Raw genomic sequence first — 21,322 nt, 5'->3', positions numbered from 1 at the left:
TCCCCCGCCCCTCCCGGGGGCCGCCCCCATGCGCGGGCGGGGCCGGGCGGCCGGGCCAGGGGCGGAGCTGCCGCCCGCGCCATCGGCGGCGCGGGGCCGGGCGGCAGCGGGCATGGCGGCGGCGGCGGCGGCGGCGGCGGGCAGGGTGCTGGTGTACGGGGGCAGGGGGGCGCTGGGCTCCCAGTGCGTGCGGTACTTCAAGTCCAGGAACTGGGTGAGCGGCGGCCCGGGGGGCGGCGGGGCGGGGGGCTCGGCGCCCGGCCGAGCGCCTGGGCAGCGCCGGGAGGGCCGGCGGTCCGGCCGCTAACGGCCCGTTCCTCTCGCCGCGGCAGTGGGTGGCCAGCATCGACCTGGCGGAGAACGAGGAGGCCAGCGCCAGCGTGGTGGTGGGGGCGACCGACTCCTTCCCCGAGCAGGCCGAGCAGGTGGGTCAGCCCCGCGGGCGGGGGTGCTGCCGCGGCGGCCGCTGCCCGGAGGCCTCGCCCGCTCTTTGCCCGCTGCGGCAGCAGCAGTGTCTGTCTGTCTGTCTGTCTGTCTGTCTGTCTGTCTGTCTGTCTGTCTGTCTGTCTGTCTGTCTGTCTGTCTGTCTGTCTGTCTGTCTGTCTGTCTGTCTGTCTGTCTGTGGGGTGTTCCGCTTTCGCTGCGGGGCGGAGGGGCCCGGCGGGTGGCGGCCCCGCTGTCGCACCAGGCACCCGAAGGGCCCAGCCTGTGCTCGGCCCTGCCTTTAGGGTGAGTTTTTGGTTTTTGTTTTTTCCTTTTAACTGAACTCGTGCATGAGTATGCAGAAAGAGCCTGATCTGGGATTTTGAAGGTTCAGCACATAGGGCCGTTTTGTGTTATTTTTCTCTTGGTGACTTGAAAAGTCGCGGCTGAATCAGGTAAGTGTAATGAAGATGGATTAGGACATCTTAAAATGCAACACTGATGTCCTAACTCTTAAATGTGCTGTGTGCAGATAGATGGTGTACCCAGAGCATGCAAACCCTAAGCCCCGATGGGACGTGTAAGAATGCACTGGTTCCCACAGAGGTAAACGTGGGAGAACCCAAGCTAGCATAAAAACTATTTTGCCTTGTTCTCAAGAGGTAGGATCTTTTTTTTTTAATATTAACTTTTGAACCTCTTTCTGTTATTGATAAACTGAATCGCTAGCCAATAGGTATTCTTTATATCTACACGACTCGTCAGGCTTTTAAAGAGTAATACAAAATGTTTGCAATGGATTTTTCAATGCCCAGCCTTTGTGAAAACCAGTGGATTTTTTTCTTTTGTTGAGAGATGGATTGTTTGCTTTTCACTTTGGCAGAGAAAATTCATAGCTGAAAAACTCATTACCAACCGTGAAGTCTTGTATTTGAAAGAGAAAGAGGTACTGGATATCTAAAAGTATACAAACTGAAATGTAGGGGCCAGACGTGAACTGATGGTTGTGGTCTGGGGAGAAGCAATAAGGCAGCTAATCTTCAGTTGTTCATTTCTTGTACTGTCATCAAAAGTGACACCAGTAGTCCTGGTCAGACCTGGAGTTTCATTTCCCTTATTAAACAGCACCATACCCAGAGACGAACCTGTCAAAAAGTAAGTCTCAAATAAAAATTTTTCTTAATGGTATAGGTAAGGATCGGATCTTTCAGTCTTGCTCAAACCAGTTATTTCCAGTGACATCACGCGCTGTATGCTCCGACTTTCCTCTGTAGTTATCTTTCAACACAGTTATTTTGAGTTCATAGATCACAAATGTTAATTTTCTGCAGCTCTTTAAATTGCTGTGTGTTGTGTTGCTTGGCCACATAACTTGGAAAAAAGTAACTTTAAGGCAGCCTCGATATTTACTCCCTTACCTTATCAGCCCTGTGTTTTCAATATGCTTTTGTTCCCTGTATTGAAGGTGACAGCAGAGGTCGGAAAGCTACTTGGTGAAGAAAAGGTGGACGCAATCTTGTGTGTAGCGGGAGGATGGGCTGGAGGCAGCGCCAAAGCTAAATGTAAGCCTTTGGTACGCACATGCTAGTGAATGCATGAATGAAATCTGAGAGGAATCTTTAAAGTCGTGGTAATAAAGATATCTGAGGTCATCTTTCATCCTGAGTCCAGAAGAACACATGAGCGTAAAAGCACAAAATGGTTCGGTCACAATGCTGCCTAGTGCTTCTCTGAATTTTTGCTGCCTGTTAAATTTGCACAGCACTTAGTGTTCTCAGTAATACTCTTTGATGCGCCAGTTTTCATTGGAAAAATCTTGATGCACTTTATGAAGGAGTTCAGCTTTATTATCTACGAACTAACTTTTGCCAAGGTTACCTGTGTCAGGCAAGACACACTGAGTGACTTGGTAGTAGCGTGCTGGGTAGAAACGTCGATGTTGTTTCCTAATTCATTGCTTGGTCCATAAACCCTTGGTTGCCTCCTGCAGTCCTCTGAGCTATTACTGTGTATTGGAAGGAGCTGTCTAATGACCTGAGCTCAAGCTACAGAAAAAAGCTTTCAGTTTAAAAAAAGCTATTAAACAAGTACTGTTCAGAACGAAATTTTATACTTTACCCACTAGTGTAGAGATCCAAGGAGAAAAAAATAGCCTTGTTTTCTGTCTGGAGTAAATCTGTTAAAATGTGTCCTTTTCTTCCCCCTTCCAGTTTGGGCATTTCAGGCAAAGGCATAAATTGGTATTTTACCCAAGTTGGAAATAGAAAATGGTAGAAAGCATGTTTTCATAGCCCTGTTGCATAGTGCTGTTGCACTCTGTGTGCCAGTAAAGAAACTGGAGTTAGAAGTCTTCTATCTTTTAGCTAATTTCACTAATTGCCTTTCTAATCAGCTTTATACAAAAACTGTGATCTGATGTGGAAGCAGAGCGTTTGGACATCCACTATTTCCAGCCACCTAGCCACAAAGCATCTGAAAGAAGGTGGCCTCTTGACTTTGACAGGAGCTCAAGCTGCTTTATCTGGAACCCCAGGTAAAATGCAATGCAGAGTAACAGCTGGTTTGTCAGCAATTCTTGCTATCTGTTAGTCTGAGCGTTCTTGTTTGTAAAGCAACAGTTTCACTCCGCAGTTTCTTGACATCTAGTACAAATGGAAAATTGCTGCTGAAACACTTCAGGAAAGTGTAATTTTCAGGTAGCAATACTGAATCTCTTGAAGCTGGAGTGTGAACAGATAGAATCAGTATGTAAATAATATTTGACATGCATTGGTGAAATGTACTTGACTAATATATGATACAGTAAAAAAGAGTTGGAAAAATGAAGAATAGAAGCACACAGCAAGCTGTAAGTACAGTGCTTAAATAAAGTTAAATCTTCTATTTGTGTTCTGAAAGGCAGTCCTACATTGCCTGATTTTTCCGTTGGTGATGACTTGGCTGATTCTGTTAAATGTGCTTGTCCTGTTCATGTTCTGATTCCAGTCTGCCTTTGCTTCAGACATAGATAAGCTTGTTGACCGTTGGCTTTGCCCTCCAGTAGCTATTTAATATGAACTTTATTGAGTTTTTTCATCTCGCTCTTTGTTTTGTTGGTGTGGAGAAATAAATCTGGGAGCAACTTAAAAGAAAAAAAACAAAGGCACCGACACACAAGCCCACAGGCAGGGAGAGGGAAGTTTCTGAGACAAATGCTGTCATTTCCCAGTCTTTTATTAGTGTGACTTCAACAGTATTTTGATGAGACATAGCTACTAAAATTTTAAAACACACTACAGAATTTATAAATATTCCTGAAAGCTGTGTCTAAAACTGTTCAGGAAAGGTATGCAGTATTTTCTAGTTAATGATTTATCTTCTGTGTTTACAGCTGCATCTGGCATAGTTGGAAGATGAAAGGCTTATTTTATGAGAATAAGCAGATTAATAACTTACTGTGTACTACTGGCTGACGATATAGAAATGAAGAAATGTGAACTCTGGCAAACTTTCATGTTGTTTTTTGTTTGGGTGGATTTGGGGGGTAGGGACCACAACACAGGAATCAAAGTGATTTGCTTTCATGTTTTGAACTAGCTGGTTTCAGTGGCTCTGGATTTTTCTAAAAAACACAGCAGTGCTTTGGGCAAACACATGCAACTTATTAACATCAGGAAGAATTGGGAAAGAGTTGTTACTCAACTCTGTTCCCAGGGAGGTGGTGGAGTCACCATCCCTGGAGGTATCTATTTAAAAGACATGTAGACGTGGCACTTCAGGGTATGGTTTAGGAGACATGGTAGTGTTGGGTTGGCGGTTGGACTTGATGATCCTAGAGGTCTTTTCCAACCTTAATGGTTCTATGATTTTGCAAATCTGACTTGTTAGGCTTGTTACTACCAGCCGTTATGGAAGGAGCCATCTTTTTCTTGTTTGCTGTTAGCATGATTTTTCTTTTTGTGTGTGAAAATGTTGACTCACATAATGCAAATTGAAGAATACTGAGAATTATATGAACAGTTACAGAAGCAGTCTGACAGTGATGGCTAAGAAATGTAGACGCCTGAAAAGTTTTAAGAAGGCTTGGAATGTTTGGTTCAGATGAGACAAGAGGGGAATATGGTAGAGAGGCAAATAGCTTTATTGTTACAATAAAAAAAGTTAGCTACTCTTGCTCATGATTCCTCCTAATAAACATGGATGTTATACAATATGTCTAAATGAATGTAACGGTAACACTTCTACTGTGCAACGTTACCTTTGTAACTTTTGTAGAAACACAGAATGGTTTGGGTTGGGTTGGAAGGGACCTTTAAAGGTTATCTAGTCCAACCTCCTGCAATGAGCAGGGACATCTTCAACTAGATCAGGTAGCTTTGATTTCCAATGTTCCTGAGGAAATATTTTATAAGGGTTGTGTAGTTAGAGATGGGGAGAAAAGCATCCGGTTGTAGTAGACAAAAGACATCTATTTTTTCTTATGTGGTTAATCTGTGTCTAGACTGCTTGGCAGATACACACCATGAGACATTCAGACCTATAGCACCCTGATTGACTTGTACCTGACCAGTGTGCCTTATGCTGTCATTCCTGTTGCTCTTACACTGCTAAATAGGATCTGCCTAGAAAGCAACAGTGTTTAGGAAGAAGCTTGCTGTATCTGCAGGTGCTCTAGTAATTTTCTACCGTGAGGGGTTTTTTGTAATTTTCTCCAAAGGGCCTGTCAGACTTGGGGTGCTCACCAAGTGAATTTCGGTTCTGGAGACATGCGAACTCTATCTGTTTGGATCCAAACCTGCAAATACCTTAGTCATATGATTAAAATTAATGGATGATTGCCTTATGAATGTCTATGAGCATCTTCACACTTACTCTGTTAGATTTGTAAGGTTAGCCCTGCAGGTCTCATCCTCCAGGGTGCATTTGGGTACATTAACTAAATATGCTTAACTTGGTAAGCTGCTTATTTCTGTAGTGCTGAGTCAGCTGCATTCTGTGATAGCTCCTGGATGCCTAATAAGAGCTTTTTATTGTTTATTTTTTCCTTTTTTTTCTTGTAATCTGTATGTTTTGATACATTTTAAAAGCCTGATTCTGCTCTGGCTGTAGTAAGTGGTCTTAATATTCACCAAACAATCTGAGTTTCTGTCATACTACTGATAATATTGAGAACTGTTTTGACTGTGCTCTAATTTGCCTGTTTTTAATTGTTAGGGATGATTGGCTATGGCATGGCCAAAGGAGCAGTGCATCAGCTTTGTCAGAGTTTAGCTGGTGCCAATAGCGGCTTGCCGTCTGGTTCTGCTGCTGTTGCCATTTTACCGTAAGTGGTTGCATAGTTGCTTCTGCCCATGTTGTTTTATTTAATTACTGCTGTAACCTGGAGTCACAGGGATCTGCTTGGGTTGTCCCGTTCACAGTACACAAACAGCTTTTCAGACCTACTTACAGTTTCACAAAGGAGGCATCTTGAACGTACGAACAAAATGATATGCCAAGTCATCCTAAAAATTGTTAAATTCTTTCCCTTTACTTTGCAAAACAGTGGTGGATGTTAGGATTAAAATTTTATTCACTTTTAACCAGTTTAACTGTAGCCATGCATTAATGCGTGATTCTCCCCCCACCCCCAATATAGACAGAATTTTGAAAATGAGATGAGCTATTCAGCAGTTTTAGACTGAGCTGTGTCATAATAGCAAAGCAAAGGATTACTTGACAAGTTTTGACTTGGTTCAAGATGCATCTTCATAAGGTGCTGCATATCTGTGCTCGATCAGAAAAATCAGGTCACTGAGGATCTGTGACAAGAAAAAGTTCAGCTTGTATTTGCCTGTCACAGCTTTCTTTTTGATGAGGAAAGCTAGTAAAAAGCAGATGACCTAGTATGTCTTCACTATGTCTAAATTTATCAATTCTGCTGCAAAAATTAAAAGTTATGGTTTGGTTGTTTTGGGTTTTTTTGCCAGGTTCCTATCTAGTTCAGGACCCAGAACTTAAGAGTTCTGTATAGGGGTTTGGAACACAACCTGAATTCTTCCTGCTTTGTTTTTCTCATACACACACTCTTATGCACACTTGTTCAGTCAGTGAGCAACAGCCTTAAAAGTGTTTGGGTAATTGACACCATCTTTTACAGAGCCTTAGGGACAGGCAGACACCAAGGTCACTGGACTTCTGGGCATTCTGCACTTGCATAGTTCTCATGCAATACTCTTGTTCTTGAGTGACTTTTTGGGAGTGTGATTATACCTTGGGTTGTCAACAGCATCTCAGTGAGGGGGTTGTGAAAAGTTCACCCTTTCATATCACTGTATGTAGCGTAAATATGTATCATCAAAGTCAAAAATTCCTTGTGCTTGTGCACTTAATCTCTGCTTTTGCAGCTGGCGTGAGGCTATTTGAAAGCATGGATGTAGCGCATATGTGTCACACAGTACATGTGAACAAGTATGTGCTGCCATTCCCTGTCTGTGTGAGAGAGACAAGAAGGGAGCTGTGGGCCGAGCGATTGCCCTAATGTGCTGGGTGTAACAGCGGGCCAGGAAGGTGAGGGGTTGTAGGTTGGAGCCCGTGATACATGTTTGAAACTGACGGGTATGTGCTGTTAACACGTGTAGAAGATACATACCACGTGGTATAAAAGTCAGGCATATATTACAGCAATGAATAGAAGCAGGTGGCGTTCATCAGAAACGTGATGTATAAATAAAAGGCTTATCTTTTTTTAATCACAGGGTTACCTTAGATACACCAGCAAACAGGAAATCAATGCCTGATGCAGATTTCAGCTCCTGGACGCCCTTGGAATTCATTGCTGAGTGAGTATCCATGTGATAACTAAGCAATTCCTCACTGTCCCTCTTGCTGCTGCATCTTATTGCATGTTCTTTCTGAATAGCTGTTTTGGATTTGGGTACGTTTTTCCTCCATCATCCCCTCATTGTATATGTTTCTAAATCCAGTTGGGTTTATTGCACAGGCTTCTTAACTAGAGAAAATTAGCCCAACTCTGTCAACTTCAGCATCTCTACACCAGTTATTCCAACAAGGGAGATAGCCTTAAGCAGTTGGAAGCCAGAGAATCTCATAAAGCCTGTAGACAAATTAAATTGCAGACAGCAGATGCAGGAGACAGTCTGGCTTAAGGGTAAACTGCAAATAGGCATATAAACTTTGGGATTTTTTTTTTCTGTTAAACACTCTTTACTGCCCGGTCTGTGGCGTGTTAGTTCACTTCTCTCAGCACTTCTTTAGAAAAACTTAGTCAAGATTTTCTTGTTTTCGGTCATCCACAAAGGCTTGTCCTGATTGATGTTGCAAAATGCTGAAATTGTGTAATAGGAGGCTGAGATTTTGAGGCTTACTGTTTCTCGTTCCTCTCGGTTAGAGAAGGTGCAGTGTAAGTACTGCATTCTGCGATGTGATGGGGAGTAGCAAAGATTCCGTGGAAGGTGAGCTGTCAAAAGGACAAAAATAAGGACACGACTGTCTTGCCTCTTTGACGAAACCAAAGATGAATCTACATTCATACATTGTAAAGGGCTTTACTCTCATACGGTTCTAAACTCTTTTAGAACTGACACTGAAATTGCATTTACCTATTGCTAATTGTTCAGAGAGTAATTTAGTTCCGACATTAATTTTTTGTGTGATTTTTTTCTTTTTTTTAAGTTGGACATTAGAGTGGGAAATGGCTTTTGTTGTGAGAAGCCTATGCAGCTGCTTGTGGCTCTTTGAAAGGGCCCCATCAGTTGAAAGTAGTTGGCCTAAAAATGTTCCGAAGGAGATCTTTAATTTATTGTGCTCCAGAGACTGCTTAGCCAGATGTTGTGGCTTTATAAATTAATTTTTAAAATTTTAACTTATAAAAATTTTTTCCTTATGGAAGAATTAGGTTGATTGTTTTGTTTTGTTTCTTGAGTTCTAAACTTTAAATCGAGCTTTAAAATCTGAAAATCTCACTGGCAGTGGAAGAAAAACATCCAGTGTTGTTAAGTGTTGGTAACATCCACATCTTTGGAAGGATGCAGGAAATCTTTTCCTGTGTGGCATTTGAATTTTGTGCCCTGGAAGCTGTTGTGTCAGATAGCAACCACCATGCTGGAACATCCTGCTATCTGCAGTATTGGAAGTGTTGGTGGGCCTGAAAAACTTACAGTGCTTTCTGGATTATATTTTGAGTAAGGAGTTTGTATTACGTTTTGATGAGGAGTGTTCTAGTGGGCTACCTAGAATGAGTGCATCTTCCTCGGCACTGTTTTGGATGTCTTAAGGCTTTCTGGGCTTCTGCTGAGACCACTTTTGCAGTTAAATAAGTGTTACAGTGGCCTGTTGACAGAGTAATGGGCGTAGCAACTCTATTTTAGCTGTAAATCCTCCGGATTTCTCTGGGCCTCTGTCCAGCTCTGAGGGTCTGAATCCAGTGACTGCATTGCTCATTTACAACATACACAGAAATCACTAGAGAGGGTAATAGCAAAAGGAGGAAAAGTAACAGGCTTTTATTTTATGCTTCCTGTCAACATACCCAATAGTAGCATTTTCTTCCTCCTCACCCTGTTTTATCCATTTATTTTAAAACAGAACCTTTTTTGACTGGATAATGGGAAAGAATCGACCAAACTCGGGGAGTCTAATCCAGGTGATAACTACAGGAGGGAAGAGTGAACTAGTTGCAGCACATCTTTGATGTCAGTCACTTAAGACGGTGGAACTTCAGCAAAGGAGAAGCTATGGAAAATCTGTCTGCCAGTATAATTTGGATGGGCTTCTGTATCCAGTGATAGTAGTTACGTCATTAATGGAACCAGATTTCAAGTAATGTTTCTGTGCCATCAGTTGTGAGCTGTCAGCATTTGTTTACCAACAGGTATCAAGTATTTGTCTCTAAATGGAAGTTGAAGGCTTCTAAGTCTGTAGATGTCCTAATTCTGAGCATTGGATGTCAATTTACCTGTTTTCTCTGAAATAGGAATTGTGCTTAATTATGTCATGTAATCGCATATATAATGGTTGGATTTTTTTCTCAGTAAGTGTTTCTGACAACTTATGAATCTTTCAGTAGTCTGTCATCTTCTGTCTGAGAATGTAATTCTGCCCTGCATATTATGTTGGCTGTAGTTGTAGGCAGTGTTACAGTCATATGTAATGTCTTGGTCTTGTAACGTTTTTCTTGTGAATGTTCCACTTGAGATAATGGAACTGTGTAGAGATTACTCACTTGAGAAGGAGTTTCTAATTTGCCTTACAGTTTATAAGCTGCAATCAGGCCTACAGTTGTAGGATAAAACAGTCGTTCTGTCAAATGATTAGTGTGTCTTCGTGTTAGTCACGACGGTTCTTGACTTTCTGAAAAAACAAAGTGCTATGAAGAAATGCTAGAAAAAGCATACCCACACTTCTATTTGAATATCAAACTTTTTGTGCTGAATAAATGTATATCGTTTTATGTACTGGGCTGTCTCCATCACTGTAAGCCAAATACTTGCATAACATTTTAATCACTTTAACTGAACTTGCAGTTCAGTTATGGCAAAGGACTTAATTTTTTTTTTTAAACTTATTTCCTTCTGATCATGCTGTGGTAGAGGTGCAGAAGAGCTACTAGCCATGCCTAGAGGCAGGCCTTCAGCTGGAGCAATGTTTTCTTTATTTCTACCATAAGTGAAAATATAGTTTGGTTGCAGGGTGAAAGTATTGCCTATTCTGAGCATAGGCTTACATGGAATCACTACTGTCAGTTTTTTTGGAACACCACGAAAAGAATTGAACGTGCAAAGTTGTGTATACATTTTCTTTATGTGCTTTTTATTTTTTTTAAAAATGACCTTCAGGGTTATACTGGGGAAGGATTGACTGCCATGAATCAGGAAACCTCTCCCTTCTGCCCGCTAGGAAAAGCTCGCATGTGCCCATGTCACTTTTAACATGGTCATATGGCTGCATGAGTGCCTCTTTTGGTATGACTGTCCCTTTCCTCCTTTTGTTCTGCTGGATGCAGAGGTGTAGAGGGGAATTCGTATATCCTGTCAAACCAGTCAAGAACTGTCAATTCATGAACCTGCTTCTGATTTTAAATGGAAGACTCGCAGTCATACAGTTTGTCCAGAAGTTTCTACAGGTTAAGGGTACAGACAAAAACTGCAAGTCAATGAGGAGGAGTGAAACACTAAGGTGCTGCTCGGTTATTCTGGAAAAGGGAAGAGCTGTCACACTACAAGCTTACATGATTTGAAGGTTCCCCTTTGCCAAGCTAGCTGAATTTCCAAGTTGCTGAGTTGTGTCTTTTTGCAAACATCTATTGAATTGTGTCTCAGAAGCTCCCTGAAGGGCAGATCAAACTCTAAAACTGTGAAGGGAGCACAGCTGGGGGTCCAGATGTGCATTTCTACAGCTGTATAAGAGCACAGGGCCAAGGACCTAGCAGGCTATATGGCTCATGGATATTTTTACAGAACTTGATGTGGGCAGAAGATGATAATGCAGCAAATGGGACCAAGACAAACAGAATCTTTATTTACCAAGGGCTACAGGGGCTTTTCAGGCATCTTTTATAGATTACATGCACATACCTGGACCTTAGTGTTATTAATAACCTGATGAAAAAGGCAAATGGCTGGTCATCGGTCATGTGGAATAAGTTGAAAGTTGTGACAAACCAACCCTGAGATTATACAGGAGGAAAGAGGGAAACCAGGTTTCAATTTTGGTAGAGATAAAAAGGTCAGAAAAAGACAATGAGGTGCAATCCATGCATTTCAGGAGGTAAATTGATTCCTCCTTCTTCGCTAGAAAGACCTGATGGTTGTAGGAAAACCTGCAGCAGGTCTGCGCTTCTGACCTAATTGTCACAGGTATGCTCTGCCAGCATCAACCAGAGATAGGGCCTTGAAAACAGGAGAGGCATCCGTGCTATGCAAAGGACAGGGTCCCTAAGCTTGTGGAGACCTAACCTGGCCAGTTGTCCCCTCTGTGTCATATTGCATGAACACACCAGCACAGGTCCAGCAGCAGAACAGCCGTGTTGGGACCGGTGTTGCACATGAAGCAGTGCCAGCGGTCACTCTGTGCTGCTGTACGTGTGCAGCTCTAGCTCCAGTGCCCGTTCAACACCTCACGGGTTTGCTGTGTGTATCCTGACTGCTGCGCTCACCCAGCTGATTAAATGAAAGGCTGTGGTTATTTTAAGACAGAGTAGCTGTATAAACACACAAGATGGAAGAAACCTATGTTGAATGGAGGCTGAATGTAGTAACAGGAACATTGATCTCAACAGAGCTTTCCTTCTTCCACTCCTGCTTGAAGCAGGAGAAATGGTAGAAAATATGAGCAATTTTTCTGCTCCATAAAAAGCGTCTACCCCAGTTCAACTCGTACTGGTGCCTACCGGATAAAAAGCAGTAATATAGCTACTGGAAAAAATAGCATGTTGACTGTAGCAATGTAAGAGTGGTGAAATATGCTGACTGTGAAACAGTGAATAGTGTTAAAACATAATTGTGAATGAAAGACTGTTGGCTGGATTATTAGCAGGTGCAGGTATGAGTGGAAAGATATGAAAATGGCAGCATTGAAGCTTGAGAGTGAGAATGGAGGTGTTGGCAAGCATATGTCAAGCTTGCTGCTCAAGGTGAGAGATTTAACCTGGGGAGTTTGGAAAAAAGGCTTTATGTGGCCAGTTTCATCCTGCATCTCTACAAACTTTATTCCAGTTAAGTAACTGTGTATGAAAAAAAGCCACTCTGACCATGCAGACGTCTGGGTTGCCTGGCTCCTTCAGCAGGCTGCGCACGCTGCTGGTGCTGCAGTGAGAAGTAGCGATGTGGTCTGTGGGAACTGCTGGGAGTTGGTAATCCATACTAAACACTAAATCCATACTGAAAACACACACACACAACTGGAGACTGGAGGTCTGTTGTGAAGATTGTTGCAGAATTGCAGGATGGTTTGGGTTCGAAGGGACCTTTTAAGATCATCTTGCCCAACCCCCCTGCCACGGGCAGGGACAACTTAGTGCCTCTTGCAGAAACGCAATACCTGATGAATTTCTGCTCCGCTGTTGTTGAGAACCCCTGGACTGTTCAGCACATTTTACTATCTGTATGGCACTGTTAACGACAATGTAATACTGCAGAAGTAAGAAGTTAATCCTCCTTTAATTTAAGGAATGCAATATTTATTCATTTCTTACATTTATTAAGCAGCTGAATTTACCATTCTTTTTATATAGGACTGTACAAGTGGTGTCATCTTAAAAAATTCACACGAATAGATCCAGTTCAGTAAGGCACCTTTGTATATAACCATCTTTTGAAGGTGCGTGCTCCTGTTTACTAAAGAAAGATTCATGAGGGTTGGGGAGAAGTAAAACACAAATGGTGCCACAAAGATCAGTCCTGCTCTTAGGCTCTAACCCATTTGTGCTTAACATTCTGGGTATACAGGAGTAGCAGTGTACCCCTTGTTGTTAGAAACGGGATGTTTCCAGACCTGAGCCAATGACTCTTTGAACAGATGACGCAATTACATGGTACATGCATAGGTGCAATTACCCCAACTGGGGCAGCTGTTACACGCAGCATCAGATACAAACGTGCAGAGACAAAATAAGCCTTTGCCAGAATGCCATGGCAGCAGGGGCAGGTCCGTTCTGTACGAATATCTTTGTCTCTTACAGATTTAGAAGAAGTAGATTTTAATAAAGCACAAATAAGTAGAATAGAGACTTACACAGAAGAGTATTAGTAGTATCATTGCAAATCCAAAGACCTCGAAATACTGGGCAAGAAGCTGTTTTCGACAGCTGTTTGAGCCTGGCTGGACACCAGGTGCCCGCCAAAGCCGCTCTATCAGATCCTCCTCAGCTGGACAGGGGAGAGAAAATATGACGAAAGGCTTGTGGGTTGAGATAAGGACAGGGAGCGATCACTCAGCAATTCCTGTCACAGGGAAAACAGACTCGACTTGGGGAAATCAGTTTATCAAATCCGAGTAGGATAATGAGAAAAAAAACCCAAATCCTAAAGACACCTTCCCCCCACCCCTCCCTTCTTCCTGGGATTAACTTTACTCCTGTTTTTCTCTACCTCCTCCCTCCTCAGCCGCACAGGGGGACAGGGAATAGGGGTTGCAGTCAGTTCATCATGTTGTCTCTGCTGGTCCTTCCTCCTCAGGGGAGGACTCCTCACACTCTTCCCCTGCTCCAGTGCGGGGTCCCTCCCATGGGAGACAGTCCTCCATGAACTTCTCCGATATGGGTCCTTCCCACAGGCTGCAGTTCTTCACAGACTGTTCCAGCGTGGGTCCCTTCCACGGGGTGCAGTCCTTCAGGAACAGACTGCTCCAGTGTGGGTCCCCCATGGGGTGACAAGTCCTGCCAGCAAACCTGCTCCAGCGTGGGCTCCTTTCTTCATGGGGCCACAGGTCCTGCCAGGAGCTTGCTCCAGCACACACCCTTCATAGGGTTACAGCCTCTTTGGGCACATCCACCTGCTCCAGCCTAGGTTCCTCCATGGGCTGCAGGTGGATATCTGCTCCACCACTAACCTCCATGGGCTGCAGGGGCACAGCCTGCCTCACCATGGTCTTCACCAGGGGCTGCAGGGGAATCTCTGCTCTGACACCTGGAGCACCTCCTCCCCCTCCTTCTCCACTGACCTTGGTGTCTGCAGGGTTGTTCCTCTCACATAGTCTCACTCCCCTCTTCTGGCAGCTGTTGTGCAGCAGGTTTCCCCCCGCTCTTAAATATGTTATCCCAGAGGCGCTACCAGTGTTGCTGATGGGCTCAGCCTTGGACAGGGACAGGTTTGTCTTGGAGCCGGCTGGCATTGGCTTTGTCGGACATGGGGGAAGCTTCTGGCATCTTCTCACAGAAGCCACCCTTGTAGCCACCCCACTACCAAAACCTGGCCACACAAACCCAATAGACAGGTGTGAGTGAGTGAGAACCTGAGCTGCTGTTCAGACTGAGGCTGCCATCCAGCAAAGCCTGACTCATGCACGGTCCTGTTGCTTCACAGAACCTTTGGTTCATTGCAGGACTGAGACTGAAACATTTTCAGATTTCACTGTGAAGTCAAATTCACATATTTTAGCAACAGGTTTAATTAGTTTTCCAAAGTTATATTTTTATGGGAAAATTAGTTTTCTACCAATTTTCTAGTAACAATTGCCACAAAATGAAGGTTTAAAATGATGCTCTGCACCCAAGGAAAAGTCAAGCACTGTAAATACAATGAAATGGTTTCCAAATATGATGGTAGCTGAATAGTTCAGCAGTTGTAGTTCTACATTAACCCAAAAATGCACTTTGAAACCTTTTGTTGAAATAATTCATTATTTTCACCAGGCACAATTTTTTTTTTTAATGAAAACCACCACCACAACAAAAAGTAACATTTATTATCTTGTTTGTTCTTCCTTGTATTGGCTCCCTGGAAGAAAACAGATGGGGACCGTAATAGCATCCGAAGATGCTTCAGAGTAACCCTTGCAGTGTTGAACAAGGTGAGAAGTAGGCAGACGACTGAAAAGCATTGCAGAAGTCAATAGCAAATGTCACTTGAGATTTAGATCCCTGTCAGACACTGTCATTCTCGCTCCTCCTGAAACACCGTGTTCTAAAGGATATGCTTTATAAATACGGCCAGTCTCAACGCTGTCTGCGATGGCTCTCTGGGGATATGATCACAGACTCTCTCTGCTGAGCTGAGGCTGATCTTCAGGAATGCCAGCAGAGGGCAGAGACTTCCAATACATTGGGGAGATGTCACTACTGCTGGGAATATGTAACTATGTTCTTTTTGGCAGCGAGGATTTTAATTGTGCCACAGCCTCTAATGAGAGGCTCATTCTCCTTTCTTGCTTTATTGCCCACAATCCGAGCTTTCTGGCCTTTCCTACACCAAAGCGCATGAAGCCTTTCCGTGTACCACTTCCAGAAATTGTTCCATCTCTTTCAAACAAAACAAACCGAAAAATGACAAAAACCACCAACCAACAACACCACACACAAAAAAAAAACTAACAAAAAAAGAAGCCGAGGCTGTGAAGGGAGTCCCACAGCAGGGTGTAGCATTACTGTTGACATGTTATCAGCAAGTGGATTGTCAATCAATATTCTGTCACACAGCTTTAAGGGCTTGGACACAATAGGAAGGGAAACAGATTATTTAACTTCTGTACTGCACATAAGGATTGTAAGAATTTCCTAACCCAACCCAAATAACCAGCATCTATTCAGACCAGACTAGTATTAAGAAAGGGATGGAATCTGAAGATAGATAAATTAGTTACTATGGGGTTGTGAATGTGAATGTTTTAACTCCTTTACCTGTGAAATGGAGGAATAGATAATATTTTTTAAAGTGCTATTTAGGACTAAATAAGAAGTAGCAAGCCACGTGACATGTCATTTCTATAGTTTAATATTCATTATCTAGTGCCTCCTGTAGATATGAACTACACCACTAATCACAGTATTTCCTCTGTATGAACTTCCTGTTAAATACTGTTATTAAGTATGTATTAGGGCATTCTTACAAATGAAAAGTATAGAAAAACCTTAAGATTGGAGCTGCTGGTTTCTATTCCTGCTTCGGCTACTGGTCTGCTGGAAGACTTTGAATACATCTCTGCATCCATGCCTCATATCCCAAATACATATGAGACCATTTTAAAGTGCTTTGAGATCTACTGATGGAAATCAGGACATATGAATGAAATATAATTATTTTTCTGTGAGTGCAATAACAGAAGCTCTATATATGTCTTTTGTCATCGATCTCATTGAAATGAATGTAAAATTGTGACCACAAGCCAAAGTCATATCACTTTGCTACAAGTCATATTCAGTGATTCGCAAAAGAAGTACTATGCCAAAGATTACCTAAGCCAGTTAATTTCGATGTCACCTACCTGTGTATCTGGTAGTAGGTAGCAGTAGTTTCTATCCAACACAACAGGCATTAATTTTCTGTGACTATCACAGCTGGAATTTAAAAATACAGTGTTGTTTTTAATTTTGAACAAACCAATTACTCTTTCTACCAGCATATCCTTGCATCTTAGTGAGACAGGGCTGAGGAAACAATACAGATGGGCCCCATATTAGATTCTGGATTCACATGAGTTAGCGTGATGGTTAGCTTTTTTCATTTAAGACCATGCACAAACATCACCTGGAAGAAGAGAGTCTCTTTGACCCCCAAGAAGGTATTTTTTCCAAATTATTAAGATCCTTCTCATGTGCTCAGACTCCCAGATTTTTCTCCATCCTCCATGTGCAGAATGGCCAGACTCTTAAAATGCCAGCTGCTAGTTATCAAAATCACTGCATACTATCCCGGATAGCAGGGCATAGCTATGTGTGTGTAAAATAAGTGCCTTATGCATACAGTATTGCAGTAATCAAATGAAGCAGTTTGTAATCCAGCAGGTGTTAATGACCTACTTTATCCACGTTACCTGATAAATAGCTTTAACTCGACTAATTTTTGTGAATAACAAATTTTCTTTCTTCTTACAACCTCCCCCCCTCCGCCATCTTCCTGTTTGCAAATTTAGGCTTATCTTCAACCAAAGTGTTACCCTGCAAACCTTTACACCATCTGTATAGCTAGAGTGTAGGGAGACCACGCTATTAGCAATATGAGGCTACACAGATGTGTAAAAACGTGTATCCTCCCCGCTCTCAGCTGCCCTTATTTTCCCTGTGGATTACAGACTCAGCCCAAATTTCCTCAGAAAGGTGTCAGGCAGTGTGGGAGGTTGAGGTGCTGTGTGCCTAATGGTTTTCTGCTCCACTTTGCCTACTGGTTTTCCTATTGCTCTGTTCCTTGGTGCCCCTGCCCCGGCGTGGGACATCCCTGAAGGGCTGGGGCTGCTGCTGCGGCACGGGGCATCCGCCATCCCCTCAGGGGTGCCCCTGCGGCCGCAGTCCCTCAGGCAGCAGCTCCCTCCGTAAATGCACATAACCCCTTTTGGCAAGCAACAACCCCCCCCCGAGGGTGTCCCCAAGCTGCTCCCAGTGCCTTTCTTAAATGTGGTTCCCCGACTCGCTGCGGTTTTGGGGCACAATGGGCTCATCCCCACAGGTGTCTGAGCTGGACGGAACCGACTCCGACCAGCCCAGGGCAGGCCCCAGCTCCCTCCTGCACAGGGCACCGGGCAGGCCCTGTGACTCCCAGCTCCCTGGGCCCGTTACGAGGGTAAGCAGGGAAACATATTGTGGGCAAGGGTCAGGAAAGAACCAGCTTGGGAGGAAAAAGGAATAAAAAAGGTAAGCTCGTGCTGAGCTTTTGCCACTTCGCCGGGGGGTGAGTTGAAAGACTTGTCTGATGTGACTGCAGGCACGCACCGTGTTCCTGCTGTGGAGGGGTTTTGTCTTCATTGTGCTGCTAGAGAAAAAGAGTCATGCTTAGCATACAAACATCTCGAATGCCGTATAAAAAAGCATGAAGATCATGTGGAGGATATATGGGGGGCCAGGCGAAGAACGTGTTTTTTATTAATGATGTAAGAACTGTTTAGCTGGCATGCAGTCATGTATTCAATTAAAACGTTTTTTCCTTGGTGTTTATTACGAAGGGCAAAGCCCTTACAGCCATCGGGTGGCATAAAACGCTGTTTGAAGGGACGGGGCCAGCTGCCGGGCTCCCGCCCCCGGCGCTGGGTGCAGCCAGCGCGGGCCTGGCGCTGCGGGCGGGCTCCGGGGCGGCACGGGGCGTTCCCGGGTGCCGGACCTCTGGGGCAGCTGGTCGCCGGGGTTAAATAAATATGGAAATTCAACACCACAGAGGCTGATAAAAGTACCTTTAGGAGACTAAGAGTTGAATTTTCAGACAAGGTAGTAGTTAATTCTTTCATGAGGGTCTGATACCTTTCAAATGCAGTTTAAAATTGGAACAAACCAGGAATTGTCACTCTCCAAGTGCCCACTATTAATTTCCAGCGGAGGCTCAATTTTCAAATTATCGTCATCTCCTTAACCTTTGTGCTTTTAGTTAGTAACTTGCCAAAAAAACTGGACCTCAGATAAGGGGATACACCTGTTTTTCCAACTTCTGGTTTAGCAGTTGTTAAGTGGTTTAAGTCAATACTTTCTATTCGGAAAGAGATACTAGGTGCATCTGATGTTAGGTGCGTCTGCTAGAACAGAATTACTTGAGTAAGCACCTTCAGGATTAAGGCTTTCTAAAAGCTGCAGCAAATTTGAGTTACATTCCGTCATGTAATGCATTAATTTCACCTGAACTGTAGTCAACAGGGAACAGACGAAAACAGAGCAATTGCTTTTGTGTGCAGCGGCATTCTGTGGATTTCATGCAGAGACTCTGAATGCAGCTAAACATGTCATGATTAGGAAAATTCTTAATGTTTAGGGATTTTTTTTTCCTGTAATGATTTTTCACTGAGGGTGGCATTTACAGGGTAATTTTGAAGTTCAGCAGGAAAAAAGAGGGATTGATCTTAAGTAGCTTTGTTCCACTTACTCATTGTTAAACTTATTATTCTTTGTCCTATTAATTTTTTTGAGACTTCAATCAGAAACACTTTATGTGAGGCATGATTCCAGCTGCTGTGATTATAGGTTGCTTTGGATTGCTGAGCAAAGTGGAACTGTTAACAAGAGAGGGTCTCTACTGTGGGTGAACTCATGCTAGAGCTTTAGAGTACAGTTTATTCTGATGGAGGACAAGTGGGAGCAGTACTGGAGGATGATGGTGATACTGACGACTGGGATAAAACGAATGAGTGAAATGAGAACATATAGACCTGAGGAAGAGGAGGATTACTCTTCAAATTGAAGCTAAAAGTAGGAGCCCAGAACACCAGTATATGGCAAGAAGCGGAGCTGTGCAACACCCCTGTTTTGTTGTTGACTAACAGAGCCAACCTAGGGTTATTCCAGCACTACTTTGTAGGGTTTGGTGTGAAGGTATCAGCGTTATACAGAAAGATCAATGTTCTAGGTAAAGATGCAAATCATGGATTTATGACCAAGAGGGTGAAAAAAGCTTGAGAGAGGTGAATTTTGAGTTAAGAATTAGCCAAAGCAGGTATGAATATTACCAAGGTGTTTTCCTCTCTTGCTTGATTCTTTCCACGTTAAGGGAACCAGGCCTCCATGCATTCTTTATGCAGTCATGAAAAAAATCAACTAATTGGGTCAATCTCCAATACAGTGGAAATTATCACCCAGGTGATAGAAACCATGTACCTGTTCTGATCAGAAAAGATAACATTTTAACCCCTGATTTGTATTTATTGAAGAAATGAGGCTATCTGCAGTTGCTAACTTGAAGAACCAACCCTCTTTGTAGTAATGCAGACATCCCAAATGTGTAATGAATTACATTATCTGTGTTTCATAAGTAAGCAGAACAGTCCACCATTTTGATGGGAAGCTTCTCCAACCATACAAAATGAATATTAACAGGCTGTCAGGTACTTATTGCTGGCATAAATTGTGATTTGGATTAAAACATGTAACGTGTTCTCATTGAACCCAGGGGAAATAAATGGGTTTGAGTTCTACATCCTCCTGCTCATACCAGGAGGTGGAACACCTGTAACATCATGGCAGAAATTAAAAATGTGGTTCTTTTCACTGTCAGCATCATCTGTTACCTCAAGCAGTTACAGTTTCTGGGGGGAAACTAGAGGTATAAGGAGGCCTTAGTGGAAGTTAATTGGCTAGTGGGGAAGGATGTGGAGAATGGAAGATCAAATCTAGGATCAGTCTGGAGCTGGAAAACAAGTCCACCTCTACAATTTTCACCACAACCTTCACCACCCGCTATGTCCTCTGTTATATCCAGGCTTATTTTATTAATAGCAGCCTCCCCATTATGTCTCTCACTGTTGCCCGGTTACCTCTGCTTCTCTGCATCTCTCCTTTATTTTAAGGAGCATAAGAGATGAAGTTCAGCCTCCCTTTAGTTCTTCCCACATTTCAGAAGACACTCAGATAATTTGTCATAACCAGTATGAAATATCACATGGGGAAAGGCTCTGAGTGTAGCTATCAATGCTTCAGTGCTTGCATTGGTGATGAAACTCACATTTTGAGTTGTTGGTGCCCTGAGAAGAATGTTCTCCACTGCTACTAGCTTAATAACCTGAAGTTGTGAAATGTTTCCTGGCAAGTGCAGTAGAAATGGAACTACAAAACGTCTAATTTGTTGCTACTCACCACAATCGATCTTGTCATATCAAGAGCCCAGTGTCTGTGTAGTAGTTTGGAATTGTTATTCGAAAGCCAAGTTGTCTTCCATTCATTGAAAAAATAGTGTTGGAAAACTAAACATTTTACTTATGAATTTTTAGCTAATCAGATGTTTCTTGTCAAATGAACTCGTGTAAGACAGAGAAAGTTGATCTTACAAGTTTCAAAACAGATTCTAGCTGTGTTAGTGTCACATCTGTGATTCTTTTTAGCCAGTGGTACTAACTTTAGGCATTTCAAACTGAAACATCTTAAGAAAGGTATACTTCTACCTATACGAATTCCTGAAGTCCCTATAGGTCCTAACCCTGAATATGGTTTGTGGCCTCCACTGTCACCCAATCCAGCCCGATATTTCAGACTGGAATACAGACTAGTTTTAAATTAACCCAGATATGGCAAGAATACAGGCATCATAGGTCAAAGTTCAGCCTGAGCTATTTACTCTACTTAGAAACAGTTAGAAAAAATTAACAATAATGCACCTGTAATCTTCTTCCCTTAAATTCCCCTCACAGGCTTAGGCTGTTCAGAAAGGAATAGGACCAAAGAAAATATGCTTATTTGGTTAATTTTCATTTCAGTTACAGTTGGCAATGAGTGTTTCAAGATAGTGTGCCTGTTCTGTCACAGTTAGTATAGCCTTTCCTTGCCCTCCTAGTACTTGATTCTTAAATTCTTTCCCAAAAT

At 43.0% G+C, this 21,322-nt stretch overlaps 1 protein-coding gene and 1 long non-coding RNA gene across 2 annotated transcripts; one reads left to right on the top strand and one right to left on the bottom strand.

Moving 5' to 3' along the window:
- The first annotated feature begins 81 nt into the window (after nucleotides 1-81).
- On the top strand, nucleotides 82-9,433 carry QDPR (quinoid dihydropteridine reductase). Its single transcript, XM_064449204.1, has 7 exons — nucleotides 82-214; nucleotides 333-425; nucleotides 1,889-1,985; nucleotides 2,816-2,956; nucleotides 5,617-5,725; nucleotides 7,140-7,223; nucleotides 8,989-9,433. Exons 1-7 carry the CDS (start codon nucleotides 113-115, stop codon nucleotides 9,092-9,094), a joined length of 732 nt encoding a protein of 243 aa, XP_064305274.1. The 5' UTR covers nucleotides 82-112; the 3' UTR covers nucleotides 9,095-9,433.
- A 5,351-nt stretch (nucleotides 9,434-14,784) lies between these two features.
- Nucleotides 14,785-20,958, bottom strand: LOC135313248 (uncharacterized). The gene is made up of 3 exons (XR_010372874.1): nucleotides 20,600-20,958; nucleotides 17,762-17,798; nucleotides 14,785-16,393 (listed from the first exon to the last, which is right to left on the bottom strand). It is a non-coding gene; the product is annotated as an uncharacterized LOC135313248 (long non-coding RNA).
- Nucleotides 20,959-21,322: the final 364 nt, after the last annotated feature.

The sequence above is a fragment of the Phalacrocorax carbo genome, chromosome 4, assembly GCF_963921805.1.
Source record: "Phalacrocorax carbo chromosome 4, bPhaCar2.1, whole genome shotgun sequence".
Classification (NCBI taxonomy): Eukaryota; Metazoa; Chordata; class Aves; order Suliformes; family Phalacrocoracidae; genus Phalacrocorax; species Phalacrocorax carbo.
This window is presented reverse-complemented; position numbering and strand designations above follow the sequence as displayed.